A 13,896-nucleotide genomic window follows, 5' to 3' on the forward strand; every position below is an offset into this window, starting at 1 on the left:
GGCACACCAGACTCTTTTTGCGTGCTGAATAACCATGCCATATCCACAACACTATTCAAAAAATTTTCGGCGGCTTCAGATGAACCATCGGTGAAAAAGAATACTATGCGAAATAAATTGGACACGAATTAATGGATATCAAGGTTTCGCAATGAAGTTCGCAGGAAACCTTGTGTGATGGTACAATCTGAAAATGATAGGGATTTGATCTTGCATTATTTTGATGTGTATAATGCTGAAGTTAGACAATTCTTCCAACCTTTATCGTTTGATCATTATGATCTTAGAGGCTCGCACGTACATGCTGATAGCAGAGTTAGAAGGCTGGAAGAGAAATCTCACAATGCCAATGATAACGAAGATGAGAGTGAATATGAAAATGAAGATGAAAATGAACAAGGATATGAAGATGAACAAGAAGATCAACATGAATATGAACATGAAACTAGTTATTCTGATGAAAGAGATATGAAGAGAGAAATTCAGTCCTTTGGTAGCTTCTGGACTGCCTCAGAAAAAGCCGTATTTTTTCATTTTCTAGCGAGATATTCAATTCATAAATTGGATGAGTGGAGGGGAAAGTTGCCTTACAAGTCTAAGTTTGAGATTTTGACATACTTTGAAGTCCTGAAGAATAATTTAGCTGAGTTGAAGCGGTCCAGAATGAAAACTTTTGGTGGCATATTGTCCAGGATGGATTTGCCAATCGCATACGAGGTGGATGAATGCTTTCTGTCGTTTGATGAGAATATGAGTCACACAATAAGATCAGAATTGGAGCCTCATGCCGCCAGTACCGAGCAGGACAATGAAGACGACGAACAAATGATATCCTTCCAAAATTGGAACAAGAGATGGAAATCTCTTTACTCGAAAGCCAATGTTGAGGAGATTCTTCCGATGAGTAATAACCCATTGCCGCTATCTGAAAAAGCGATGGCATTTTTAGTTGAATGTTGTAAGAATTACGCAAGAAAACTCGTATGGGCGACAATACTGATAGACTTTGAGAAAAAAAGTATATTCAAGGATGCAATTTTTGGCGCTCATCCAAGTACAATTTCTGACGATGATGATTTGGTGGTGAGCCACTCCCAGAAAACTAAGATATCGCCTCATATAGTGACAGAGGATCATGTCTCAAAAGCAATAAGCTACATGAAAATGGACGGTAAATATGCGCCAACCCTAGCAGATACTGTCTTGCAGACCCTAGATAAATTTGAACTCAAGTATGACAACGAAGGTAAACTGTTCAAGAATAATAAAGTTACGATGTCTCTCCTTCCAAGTCTTCTTCAGAATGCAACCCCACCAACAGTGTTTTTCGAAGACAGCAAGAGTACCGAGAATACGAGTAACGACGATCAGAACCAGGCTGATCTAATAGTTGCAAAAAAACTGTACAAATTAAATGGCGGTAAGCCAACAAAGAGAAGAAAACTTTCAGATGATGATAATGACACCTTTATTGCAGACGACGAATTCAACCGCATTGACAATCCGCTAGAATTACACTTATGTGATTGGGAAGCGGAACTAATGGACGCCCAAGACCAGCATGCATCTCAGATATACCAACACACATTGCTGACGTATTTCGCGAGAATTCTTCCAGGCGCTGACACAAACGCTGACACAAAAACTGTCGCCGAAAGTAATAATGGCGACATCGATGTACAAAAATCTATCATCCTAGAGTCACCGCCATCATGGCAGTATGGAGCCCCTTCGGAATACTCAGATTTAATAGTTGATCAATTACCACCTTCCATTATCAATAGATTTTTGTTTTCCAACACGTGACTTTTCGGGACTCAGTTCCCGTTGGCAGTCACAGTTGCCGTGTCCCTAAGCGGAGCTCGGTTCCCGATAGAAAGTTTTTGATTGCATTATGTGGTTATCACAAGCAGATAAATCTACAATCACGATGCATCATCGCTTTGAATAAGCACACATTTAGTGTGGTTATCTTGTCTTCTACCGATAGTGGCGGATGCATTTGAGGTAAGATATAAAGAGAGGTATTTGACAGTACACAAGGTCAGGAAAGTTCCTCGAAACGCATAAGCGGTTGACTAATACGACATCGAAAAAAAAAGTTACATCATGTCATTACGGCCACAATACTTAGCTAGTTTGAAGTTGGGCAAGGGAATCATCTCAAGACCCCAGATTCGTGTCCTCCGTACGTATCCGTTTTTGAGTGCAAGGTTTGTGTCTCAGAGTTCCATACACAATCGTCCGGCCGCTGCTACAATGGGGGCACATGTAGTGTCTGGGACTGACGCCTCGCCTTCATCCCTGCCATTAATTGATGATGTTCAACCACCAAGCTCAGTGCAGTATTTGAAGACTTTATCAAAAAGGGAACTCTTCTCCCTTGGAGTCATCGGAGTTGCAACATTGAATAAATATTTTTTGAATTTGATGATAGCAGTCTTCCCATATGTACCGGTTCTTTTTATTAAGCTACTAGTTTCCTCACTTTATTGCGGTGGTGATACGGTTCAAGAAGTTAGAGAATGCGGCAAAAGATTGCAAGAGCGCGGTATAAGCAATATGATGCTATCGCTCACTATTGAAGATGCTGAGGGCACTAAGAATATTGATATTAATCACATAGTTCAGGAAACTATAACCTCCGTTCATGAAGTTTTGAAACCAAATATTTTGCAACAACTTGAAACAGCGGTTGATGTCAACGATGTTGCCCCAGGTTATATCGCTTTGAAACCATCGGCGCTATGTACTAATCCAGCAAAGGTTTTGTCAAATTTCAAAAATCCAGAGTGGAAACAACAACGTGATGAACTAGTATCTAATTGCAGTGCAATTACAAAAGTCGTATATGATTTGAATCAAGATCTATTGAAGAAATATCCAACCAGAAAATCTCCATTTTTTGTTGCAACTATTGATGCTGAGAAATACAATCTACAGGTTTCAGGGGTCTACGAACTTCAGAGAATACTCTTTGAAAAGTTCAACCCTAGGGAAAGCCCAATAGTATCTTGTATTGGTACATGGCAATTGTACTTGACCGACTCCGGAAAAGAATTGGAACAGGAATATGAGAGAGCTGAAAAGGAAGGTTATAAACTTGGTTTGAAATTAGTGCGTGGAGCCTATATTCATTCTGAGCTCAATCGTGATTTGATTATTCAACCAACGAAAAATGATTCAGACATAAATTACAATACTATAATGAGTAAAGTCATTAATGACTTGCTAGTCAAAGGCGCGAAATCTACATACGGTCATTTGGTAGTGGCTTCACATAACTACCATTCTCAGATGCTAGCAACTAAACTATTAGAAGGTAAAGACGGCTCTGCAGGCAAAGCTAATGTCGTTCTAGCGCAGCTGCTCGGAATGGCCGATAATGTCACCTACGATTTGATCAGAAATCATCATGTCAAGAATATTGTCAAATACGTTCCTTGGGGTCCACCAATCGAAACCAAGGACTATCTATTGAGGAGGCTACAGGAGAATGGTGACGCCGTAAGATCCGACAATGGATTTCCACTGCTTCAAGCTATTTATAAATCCTTGTTTACTAAAGCTGCCTGAACTATTTTGATTTATGAACCATTTGCTCATTTACTGCAGGTTTCTTTTGTGATTTTGCTGCGATTTTAGATGTAGAAAACATAATATAATAAATAATGCTGTTTACGAGAGTGTAAAACATTATTGGTGTTACATGTTACTTGAGTGCATGCTAACGTATATTCTTCTAAAATGGTCGAAATATACATATTTCCATTCTCACTTGTCGTCTTATGCAAGTCTCTCCGTTCATATCGATATGCATTATAAAGTATGAACAAGACAGTACATAACGTCACTCTTGTTGGAATATAAATTGATTGTAAAAATACTGATTGATATTATGATAAAATAAGAGAAACTTAAGCAGAGAGTGGGTTAATTGATATATTGCTACTGATAAAGCGTTAAAACATCGATGTTGTAGTATACAGTTTCCTGCGCTACGTTCGTAACATCCAGTTTTTGTGGAAACCGTATCTATGAACAGTGTTCTTCTTTTTTTTATGTTTAATTATTTTTTTCATATACATACACATGTATTTCAGCTTTAAATTATATATGTTGTAATTTTTTTAACCAATCTATCTATTATTCTTATTGTGGTTGTTCTAATTCATTTCTATATACAGCCTGGCGTAACCGTCTGTGTCGCGCATTACAAACTTTGACCTCATCAGCAACCGGGTCACATCCGCCAAAGCGTAGCGGTGTGTAGCGGTGTGTAGGCCAGATCAGTATACATGTGAGCAAACAGCTGCAAGTCACGAATCCTATAACCTCATTGATTGGTGAAGATTTCCAGTACTTCATACCCCACCTATTGTCAAAGACATCTTGTTCTCAATCCTGCGTTGCCTAATGTAGTCTACCACTGTCATATACTCTCCCAGTAGAAACCTGATTGCCGCAATAGTCTAAATCTAAATATGCGTTGGACAATGGGAAACATATCAAGTCTTCCCATCTGTGTAAATCCGATGTATTCAAGACAGCATGTATGCCTGCAAGCGTCAAGCTGACTCTGTCCCTACTTTTATCGGGAACCGAATTGTTGACTATGCACATTTCTATTGTCTACATTACGTATACAACGCACATCAGGATCAGTGGTACGCTTAGCCAGTGGACCATTGTATAGATCGAAGGGCTAAGTATTATTACTAGTATAAATAATATGTGGCCCAACTATTATAAACGGCTTGATCAACAGGCGACTCCTTATGTGGCGCAATACTGCAAAACGCCCTCGTAGCTGGCTGTGCGCCATCATCAGCTCCGTTTGACGGTCCACTCGTGTACCATTCGAAATGGAGTGTGAGTTTAATCGCTGAGTCAGCTGTATCAGTAATTAGATTGGATGGCGCTCGCTCGGAGAAAACACCGTTTAGGAGTTGTTCATGCTGCAAACACGTGTCACACACGTTCATAGCAGCAGTGCCGAGACTAAAAATATCAGTACTAGCAGGATCTCTATCTGTAATAGTTTTTTTTCTCTATTCCTGATCTAACAATGTTTAGCCAGCCTATTATCAATAATTTGAAAACTGCCACTCCCTAATTAAGTATCAATTTAGCTCTCTCGTGAGATAGAGAGTGGGTCAACTTCGGAGTGAGCGATATTAGCTCCCTCAAACATCGTTTTTAATATTGTGATGTTAGTTTATAGAGATTTATGGTCCTTGATTTCCTACATCATAGAATGAAATGAGATTAGAACCTGGGAAAGATATCAGTATTTATACCTGACATTCTGCACCTACTGAACCACAACCAGAATAAGTAATTAAGTATTTTCACCCTTATCAGTTCACCGTTGGTGTTGTCATTACACTATCTTTCCAGTCTCTCAAAAGCTATAGGACTGCTCATAATTCCTTATTCCATTCAGTAGAGTTCCCCATAGTCAGACCTCCAAATTAAAAGCGGGCAGAATACCAGCCAACAACTCTCCAGAGTCTATTGATATTCTGTCAGGGCCTCATCTGACTTCATTTCTTTTGTAATATCACTAGGAAAATTGCATCTCAGATTCACACAAGCCGTCTTTTTCGTATCTCTTCTCTATATTATAATATCAATCTGAAGTACTTTAATCATTTTATGTATCACCGTATATCTTTATGAGAGTTCGTATATTCATCCCAAGTTCAGATGTATTATGTCACAAAGGCAATACATTTCAACAAAACATAAAAATAGCAAAAAGAACCTGCTCAGAAAAAACATTTAAGAGTCTTATTTACATTTTTCTATTCATCTAATTCACTAATCCGCGATAGTTTAATGGTCAGAATGGGCGCTTGTCGCGTGCCAGATCGGGGTTCAATTCCCCGTCGCGGAGAATTTTTTATGCTTTATATACTCAGACAATGATCTCTTATGAAGCAAATTGTTAGTTGCTCAAGCGTAAGTCTTGAAAACGTAACCCATCACCTGTGATATCTGTATCTACGTCTGGGATTTGTGAATGCTGTTTTATGTTCGAAACGGTTTTCACCTGTGCCCCTGGTGAGCTGATACACTGCTTTGCAGCTACAAATGGATACATATTCTTAATAACGTCATCGCTGGCAAATACATACGAGGCAAAACTATGTTACGCCAACTACGAGAGGAACAAGAGTCTTACCAGATCCAATTATCCTCTACATATATCTAGAACCTCGCTGAAATGCGAAGAGACGGACTTTGTTGTTAGAAGCATACAAATAGTTAGTGTGCCCTTGGTTAGGAAGAATGTACCATTAGAGACCAAATTTCATCTAGTGATCAACACCGGGGATGGCATTCAAGTTTGCTCGCTAGAGGAAATCATCGCGAACAGGCCTACTGGGAAGATCAACAAATGGTCTCATGGAAACGTTCATGATTCTATTCAGTGTTCATACTCTCAGGGTTACAAAGATGGGTCAATCATGACTACCTACAGCACGATATCCGGTACCTTCTTGTGCATTAAGTTCGACGTAGCCTCTGGATGTTTTCAAGTGTTACCTTCATCCAATCAAATAACCGTCTGCCAGGATACCATTATGGACCGAGTGAATAGTATAGCGGGCTTGAGGAATACTGCCATCAACTATCCTCGACCTTCAGATGAGAAACTATGGACGACACTGTCGAATAGAGAAGCTATGGTGTTTTCATCTTTCGACAACAACTTTTATTCCATAATAGATGGAAAATTGGAGATTCAGAGTTACTACAACATAGGGGAGGATGCCGCGAACAATACATTGACATGGGCCGATTTTGCCATTGTAAAGCAGTACACTACATCTTCTTTGAGATTTTTCGTGGCCAATATTAGCAATGTGGGATGTTTACTATACAAGAGATCCAATAGAGGAAACTGGGATCTAGTAAAAGTACTACGACGAGAGACAGGTGGCTTGGAGAAGACATCCTTGGTTGATTGTTTGATTCAATTAGACTCTTCGCATCCTAACCGGTTTTTCGTTTTTTCTGGGAGTGAAAATGGTAAATTATATCGATGGGAGTACGATTATAAAGACGATTCAATTGTTGATTCAAATACGTATGATACAGAAAATACAGGATTGATCCACTCTATCTCTGTCGTGGGATCCAAAAAAGTGTTTTTTCTCAGCAATGACAACAAATCCATAAAGTACTTGCAACTATATTATTGAGACCTAAAATCCCTCAAAAAAGTGCTCTATCTGTTTAATTACATCTTCGTGAAGAATTTCACCTTTCCTTGTAATCAAGGACCCTTTTTTGTACATTTCCGGTTCATCATTATAATTAATGCCACATTCAGAAAAAAGTATTTCGTGCTTTTCTTTACTTAAAGTTCCTCTTAATCTCTCCTCAGCACCTTCCGTGGTTAAATCGCATTTTTTTATCAACATCCAAAATGCTGTATTGTACAAATTGTTTATATGTGTGTCCACGAACCTCCAGCTTAAATAGTCCTTTATCGCTTTCAAATTTGGGTACGTAACGCATCTTGAATCAAAGAACGGTAGGTGTTTGATGTCCAATCCTTTCTGAGGAAAGTACTTGGTCCATAAAGCAACGTAATTCGAGGTAAACAGCGAGACGAAAAGAGTTGAAATTTTGTCAGTTCGCCTGTTGTAAAGCGTGCTGTTCTGTCTCAAAATAAAGGAGTACTCATCGCTTTCACCGTATGCCAAAATAATGTCATTTTTATAGTGTAGGACCACATTCTTCGCGCTAGCGTTCATCAACTTGAGAGCATTTAAATCATTGGGTTTTTCAAATTCATAAAACTTTGAAAACTCGTGGAACTTCTTCCCGTCTATCCTCACCACTATATAACATTCGGGTAGCAGCCTTTCATGGTTCTCAAATTCTCTGACGTATTCAAATCTAGACTTAGCCATCGATCTCAACCGCTCTTCTGTATTTTGAAAAATCGCGGTTTCATTTTTTTCTTCGATTTAGCATCTCATCATGGAAGGCTTCCATTTGTCGCGCTACATTTTCGGTACATAAAAATGCTAAACAAGGGAATTACTGCCTTAATCAATAAACTACCAGAAAACCTCGAAACAAGCCAAAGGAGGTACAATCAATCGCAGGAATGGGTCGCAAGATCAAAATTATCAAAGAAAAATCAAACAAGAAGCAGAGAGATCCACTTCAGACACAAAAGTCTGTCTGGCTAGCTGGTCATGTCATGACTTTAGCATTTGGGTCGATATTTGCTGTTACCTATATTTTCCACGTTTGCCTTTTCTTCAAATACAGATCATGGAAATGGCTGTTCTTGAGGTTGAATAAGGGCTACAATATTATTCATGGCGACAGATGGTACCACTCTGTGTTGAGAGGCTCCCCCTCTGTGATGTATCGTTTATCTTTGGTGGGAACTTTCCTTTCCTGTGGTGTAACTTCGTATCAGAAGTGGTCGGGACTGAATCCTCAATGGTATGAGATGCTAAGTGCTGAGAATTTTCAGTATCTTTTAATTTCTTTACTGTGGTTTGTCAGTAGAAAGTCCATTTATAAGTTGTGCCCTTTTATGATTTTGAGTTATCTACATATTACCAATTCCAAAACTGAGATGAATGGAGCAAGAGAAGATGCTGGTGATGTTGGTTCCAAAACGGAGATGAAAGGAGCAAGAGAAGATGTTGGTGACGTTGGCGTTAAAAATGCATCCCTTTTACATATATTGGCATTCTCAGAGATCGTTGTCGCATTTGCTTTGTTGTTAGACTCTTTGCTTCTCAAAGATGGAACCGCTGGCATAACCTTGGTCGTATACTCGGGAATCTATTGGTTGAGAATCAATTTTTCCCCATATGTGCAAGTTACTTTACTGAGATTATTGACGAAATTTGATGCTAAAGTCCCACCAAAGTATAAAGACCAATGGTCAACCATTAAGAAGTTTATCTTTGTGAAAGTTGAGGATCACAAGAAAACAGAAGATGGTATCGCTAGAACTGCATAAGATTTAATTGTGAGTTAATTTTAATATCAGATATTTGAGCTTTGGTAAAAAAGTTTTCTTCCTTCTTGGTTCAGAAGCAGAACTGAATGTTAAAGTTTATCATCATAGTAAAATAGCAAGAGTATGTAAGATATTCCTCTTTGGGATCTATAACAATGATAATAGCAAATCTTTTCATTTTTTCTAGAAGTACCATATCTTTTTAAGGATATCAGATGGTGATGCATGATAATAATCCATGGCACATATTCAAGATAACTTGAATCATCGCCGGATAAGTAAAGACAATTGTGGAGTCTATTCATCAAGTATAATGATACCGCGTAGTAAACCTTGATTTGCTTGTTATCAATGTTAAATCATGAACTCATGACGTAAAAATCCCAATGGAAGAAAAATGTACAATGTCTAAATACAGTGTCAAAATATCACAAAATTGAAAAAGATCATAAACGAAGAATTCCTAATTAACAATATGTCCTGCATATACATCCTCAGTGAAAGTATAACGGCAATTAAAAATTACCATTAAGAGTTTTTATAATCATATCAAACAATTTAACGATATTGACAAAGTATTATGATCAACACAATACAGTAAAATACCGTTACCAACAGGTAGCGATTCAGATTACTGTCTTGCGCGTTTTTTTTTTGTTCAAGTGACAGATCAGACAACATTATTTTTCTTGAAACCCGTCCTTTTATATTAAAATTTTTTTAAAACAGCGTGAATATTGTCGGCCACCGAATTCACCTAGGGCCTATCTCGTGAAGTCAGGGCAAGTCACAGCTACCTGCCAGCCCTGCCAGCTATCTTACAAGCTGGTGACCTTAAGTGTGCCGCTCAACTGCACAACTGGGTCTAATGTATGCTTTACAAATGATTATGATATTTTTAGACTGAATTATACATAAAACTGCAACACTATAGAGATGATATACTTATCTCATAAGATTTATTCATTCGGAAGCAACAGCTCTTGTGTAAATGGCTTGCTTAGAGTGCTTGGAGATTGGCTTGATGATACCTTCCCTTTCCAAGTGTCTCAAAGCGATTCTAGCCATGGAACCACCAATCTTTAATCTGTCAACCAAAACAGAAACGGAGACGTATCTGTAAGTTGGGACTTCTTTCAAGATTCTGTCAAGCTTTTCTTGATCCAAGACAACGGCGTGTTGAGCCTTGTCCTTGTGGGACTTCTTGGACCACTTCTTCTTGGACTTTTTACCACCGGCCATGGCGGCAGCGGCTTTAGCAGCTTTAGACAATTGTTGCTTTGGAGGCATGATGAATTCTGCGACGAAATTATGTTAGTACAAATGCTCTATCTGGTACTCTTTCTGCACTCAGCAATAAGGAGATATGACAGAATGAACAGTGCTCCGTGCTCCAGGTCTGCTTACGACTTCCAGGTATCCCGAGAGCTACATTTGACCCCATCTCTGCTTTACAGCTCTATCCATGACTTCCCACGTTTCTGCTTCGGTTTTTGGCTTCCATCTCGTTCTTTTGACTTTTAATTATAGCTCTCACTTTCACTAGCTCATAGGTCACATCTCTATTCGCTCATCCTCTGTTCTTCCACCACCGTATAGTACACATACCCTTAACAAACTTTGCTTGTCTCTTTCTGGATGAAGTAAAACTCTAAGAATAGGAAACCTGTCTGTTAAATCTTCAATATCTACCAGACAATAAGAGTTGGAAACACCCAAGGTAGCTGGAGCACCTGGATCAAGAACGCCTCAACTGCACGACACGACTGCCGGGAAACCCAATGGGCTCCTCCCAGACCCGGAGGGGCTGGAACCCATAGCGCTGCCTGCAATTTGGAGGAGTCGCCGGCCTGCTGCGCCCTAAACTTGCACAGCCTGGTCTTGCGCTGGGCTCAACAACGCTAAAAATCTGGCAGACGCATTTTTTATTTTTCATCTTTTTAATTTTGCAGTTCAGTGCGGTGATGGGATGGAAAGTTGGTGTGTTTCTGACGGAGGTGTCCGGATGTATAAAACAGTCAATTTCGAGTTTTTTTTGTAGACTCAAGTTTCGTGGGTGGCATCGCTTCGAAAGAGTGGTTTACGGGCTGGAGAGAGGAATCGAGATACTTTCAGTTGACTTACAAGACCTGCCGTGAATCGTGAGATGTCGATTTGTCTTCAAGTGTATCCTCTATGGACGAGCCCACAAACTAAGTATAGAGGAGTGGCTCTGCTGACCGCGGGGACGGGCTAAGCTGCGACTGGTGTTGCGACGCAATGATTGTCAGACGTCGGCAGTTTCAGCGAGGGAGCTGTACCAACATGGAGCTTGTCTCCCAGTAGTCTTGTAATTGAATTTATCATGTGATTTCTCAATCCCGAGCTGGAAGTCAGCTGACTATAACAGCAGCTAGTAAGCGTACGTTCGCTTTTGCCGTCATCCTAAAAAGTATCCGATGTAGTGTAACGGCTATCACACCTCGCTTTCACCGTGGAGACCGGGGTTCGACTCCCCGCATCGGAGTAATTTTTGTAATTTTTGATTGTAAATTGCTGGGCTCGAAGTGTTTGATAATGGCTGGGTTGGAAGCCATGACTTCCGTGCTCCTAGTGTGTTCATTTCATCATCTGGCACGCTGCCACACCTAAACTGTCTGCTTGTTGTAAAATAATATGGGATCTATTCTTTTGGGGTTACCCGCCCACTCGTCATATGGTGCAGTGAAGAAAAAGACCATTGAAATAATACCATCTGCAAATATTAAGTTCCTATCAACCGCTACAATAAAAAAGCATCAAAAGTGTAAATAGGCTACCGCTTCCAAGTCGGCACACACCTTTTAATCAGACATGGCAAAGAGATTTGCAGATTCTCAAATTACGAGGGAAAACTTCAGAGAAGATGATTCCGACGATGAAAATGAAACAGGAAACAACCATACGGCTTCCGCCTCTGTGATGAGTAGGCGTAAAATTGCAATGCCAAGCCGAAAAATGGCATCTTCCTTCAAATCAATGCAGTCCGGCATTCCAGAGCAAAACGCGCCATCCAAAGTACCATTCAGTTTCTCAAAGCCAGAAGAATCCAATGTCAATGAAACCCATACTCTAAACGGTGATGCTGGCGCCAACGCCGATAAGATGGCTAGGCTCAAGGCTTTGAATTTACAGTTCAAGGATAAAGTCGAGGAAGCTGTTTCAAGGGACCCATGTGTCAATCTGGCGCCAACTTTTAACAAATATAAGCACTATATGGACACTATAAACAGTAAAAGTGTCGGAAGGCAGCAGGACGAGAAAAAATCTGTCTCTTTAAAAAAGGTCAAGAAAGTGGAGCCACAGTCTTCATCAGATGATGAGGATGAGAAGAAACCAATAAAAGTCGAGGGCCCACAGTTCACATTAGGCGCAAAACCAACAACTTCCAATTCTGTTTTCACCTTGGGTGTGAAAAAAAAATCAGCATCTCAACGTGCTGATGACAGTGACAGTGATGGAATTGAAATCAAAGGTCCCAAATTCAGTTTTACTGGTACAGTCAAAAGTGATGTATTTAATTTACCAACACCTACCGAAACTGCAAAGGACACAGATAAGGAGGAGCCTACAAACAATATAGAAGAAAATTCAAAGTCCTTTGATGACTCTACAAAGAACACATCGACCAAGCCTGCATTTAATTTTGGGACGTCAAGTCAACAGGCTGTAGATCAGAATACCAAGCTAGCCTTCTCATTCAATGCGCCTATACAATCAGAAGCTGACCAAAAAGGTGCGAATCCACCCTTCTCATTCAATGTGCCTAGTCATTCAAAGGGGCCTGCTGACCAAAAAGGTACAATGCCATCTTTCTCATTCAGTGCGCTTACTCAGTCCAAGGCGCCAACTGACCAAAAAGATAGCAAGCCTTCCTTCTCATTCAACGCGCCTAGTCAATCACAAGCTGACCAAAAAGGTGCGAAGCCATCCTTCTCATTCAATGCGCCTAGTCAATTAAAGGCAATAATTGACCAAAAAGACACAAAGCCATCCGTCTCATTTGCGTCGTCAAACCAACCATCTCAAAATGGTGAAAAGAATACAAAACCTGCTTTAAGCTTTAATTTTGGTCACACAGAAACGAAATCCTCCGATGAACAAACTTCGAACTCCTCAGCTTTTAATTTTGGTACGGAAGGCCAAAGGACGGAGAACAGCAGCAAACCAACATTTACTTTCGGTACGGCATCCTCTAATAACGAAAATAAGCCGCTACTCAATTTTGGAAACTCGAGCACGTCTGCAGCACCCTCCTTTTCATTTGGTAAACCTGCAGCAGACACGGAAACAAACGATAAATCAGAGAATAAAGCACAAGAGGGGTTCAAATTCAACTTACCCTTCGCGCAAAAGGTAACCGGAACAACAGACTCAAAGGAGGAAGAAGATAAAGATGAAGCTGAAAATTTGAGTAATGCAGGTCATCAGGATGACGGCCCTACCATGTCTCTTCAAAATGGAGAAGAAAATGAAACCCCCTTATTTAATCAAAGGTCAAAATTGATGATTTTCAACGCAGAGTCAAAAGCATATGATTCCAAAGGTGTTGGAGAGATGAAACTACTACAAAAAAAGGAGGACGATTCAAAAGTAAGGCTTTTATGTAGATCTGATGGTATGGGAAACATTCTGCTGAATACGAGCTTAGTGAAGAGCTTCACGTATGCCCCACTCTCAGAGGCAAATGAAAACCTTATCAAGATTCCAGTTGTGGATGCCAAAGGCAAATTATTGACTTACGTCGTCAAATTTAAACAAAAATCAGATGGCCGCCAGTTTGTCAAAGCTATTGAGGACGCTAAAAAAAACATGTAATTAAGGTCTTATATAAACTAATCAATACGCATTTTAAAATTGAGATTATTAGAAGA

General features: G+C 39.8%; 7 protein-coding genes and 2 non-coding genes across 9 annotated transcripts; 7 read left to right on the plus strand and 2 right to left on the minus strand.

Annotated features, from left to right (window-relative positions):
* Window positions 1-177: 177 nt before the first annotated feature.
* On the plus strand, window positions 178-1,806 carry RRN5 (Rrn5p; the record flags this gene model as incomplete). The annotated part of the gene is made up of 1 exon (XM_037286726.1): window positions 178-1,806. The coding sequence occupies one exon, from the start codon at window positions 178-180 to the stop codon at window positions 1,804-1,806; it is 1,629 nt and encodes a 542-aa protein (XP_037142621.1).
* A 303-nt stretch (window positions 1,807-2,109) lies between these two features.
* PUT1 (proline dehydrogenase) lies at window positions 2,110-3,576 on the plus strand (the record flags this gene model as incomplete). Its single annotated transcript, XM_037286727.1, has 1 exon — window positions 2,110-3,576. One exon carries the CDS (start codon window positions 2,110-2,112, stop codon window positions 3,574-3,576), a length of 1,467 nt encoding a protein of 488 aa, XP_037142622.1.
* Window positions 3,577-5,827: 2,251 nt separating this feature from the next.
* HG535_0Atrna3D lies at window positions 5,828-5,899 on the plus strand. The gene has a single exon. It is a non-coding gene; the product is annotated as a tRNA-Asp (tRNA).
* Window positions 5,900-6,035: 136 nt separating this feature from the next.
* Window positions 6,036-7,211, plus strand: HG535_0A08410 (uncharacterized protein; the record flags this gene model as incomplete). Its single annotated transcript, XM_037286728.1, has 1 exon — window positions 6,036-7,211. The coding sequence occupies one exon, from the start codon at window positions 6,036-6,038 to the stop codon at window positions 7,209-7,211; it is 1,176 nt and encodes a 391-aa protein (XP_037142623.1).
* A 3-nt stretch (window positions 7,212-7,214) lies between these two features.
* Window positions 7,215-7,928, minus strand: THG1 (tRNA guanylyltransferase; the record flags this gene model as incomplete). Its single annotated transcript, XM_037286729.1, has 1 exon — window positions 7,215-7,928. One exon carries the CDS (start codon window positions 7,926-7,928, stop codon window positions 7,215-7,217), a length of 714 nt encoding a protein of 237 aa, XP_037142624.1.
* A 200-nt stretch (window positions 7,929-8,128) lies between these two features.
* Window positions 8,129-9,004, plus strand: HG535_0A08430 (uncharacterized protein; the record flags this gene model as incomplete). The annotated part of the gene is made up of 1 exon (XM_037286730.1): window positions 8,129-9,004. One exon carries the CDS (start codon window positions 8,129-8,131, stop codon window positions 9,002-9,004), a length of 876 nt encoding a protein of 291 aa, XP_037142625.1.
* A 963-nt stretch (window positions 9,005-9,967) lies between these two features.
* HG535_0A08440 (40S ribosomal protein eS25) lies at window positions 9,968-10,294 on the minus strand (the record flags this gene model as incomplete). The annotated part of the gene is made up of 1 exon (XM_037286731.1): window positions 9,968-10,294. The coding sequence occupies one exon, from the start codon at window positions 10,292-10,294 to the stop codon at window positions 9,968-9,970; it is 327 nt and encodes a 108-aa protein (XP_037142626.1).
* A 1,144-nt stretch (window positions 10,295-11,438) lies between these two features.
* Window positions 11,439-11,510, plus strand: HG535_0Atrna2E. The gene has a single exon. It is a non-coding gene; the product is annotated as a tRNA-Glu (tRNA).
* Window positions 11,511-11,836: 326 nt separating this feature from the next.
* NUP2 (nucleoporin NUP2) lies at window positions 11,837-13,840 on the plus strand (the record flags this gene model as incomplete). Its single annotated transcript, XM_037286732.1, has 1 exon — window positions 11,837-13,840. One exon carries the CDS (start codon window positions 11,837-11,839, stop codon window positions 13,838-13,840), a length of 2,004 nt encoding a protein of 667 aa, XP_037142627.1.
* Window positions 13,841-13,896: the final 56 nt, after the last annotated feature.

This window comes from Zygotorulaspora mrakii, chromosome 1, assembly GCF_013402915.1.
Source record: "Zygotorulaspora mrakii chromosome 1, complete sequence".
In the NCBI taxonomy this organism is placed as follows: domain Eukaryota; kingdom Fungi; phylum Ascomycota; class Saccharomycetes; order Saccharomycetales; family Saccharomycetaceae; genus Zygotorulaspora; species Zygotorulaspora mrakii.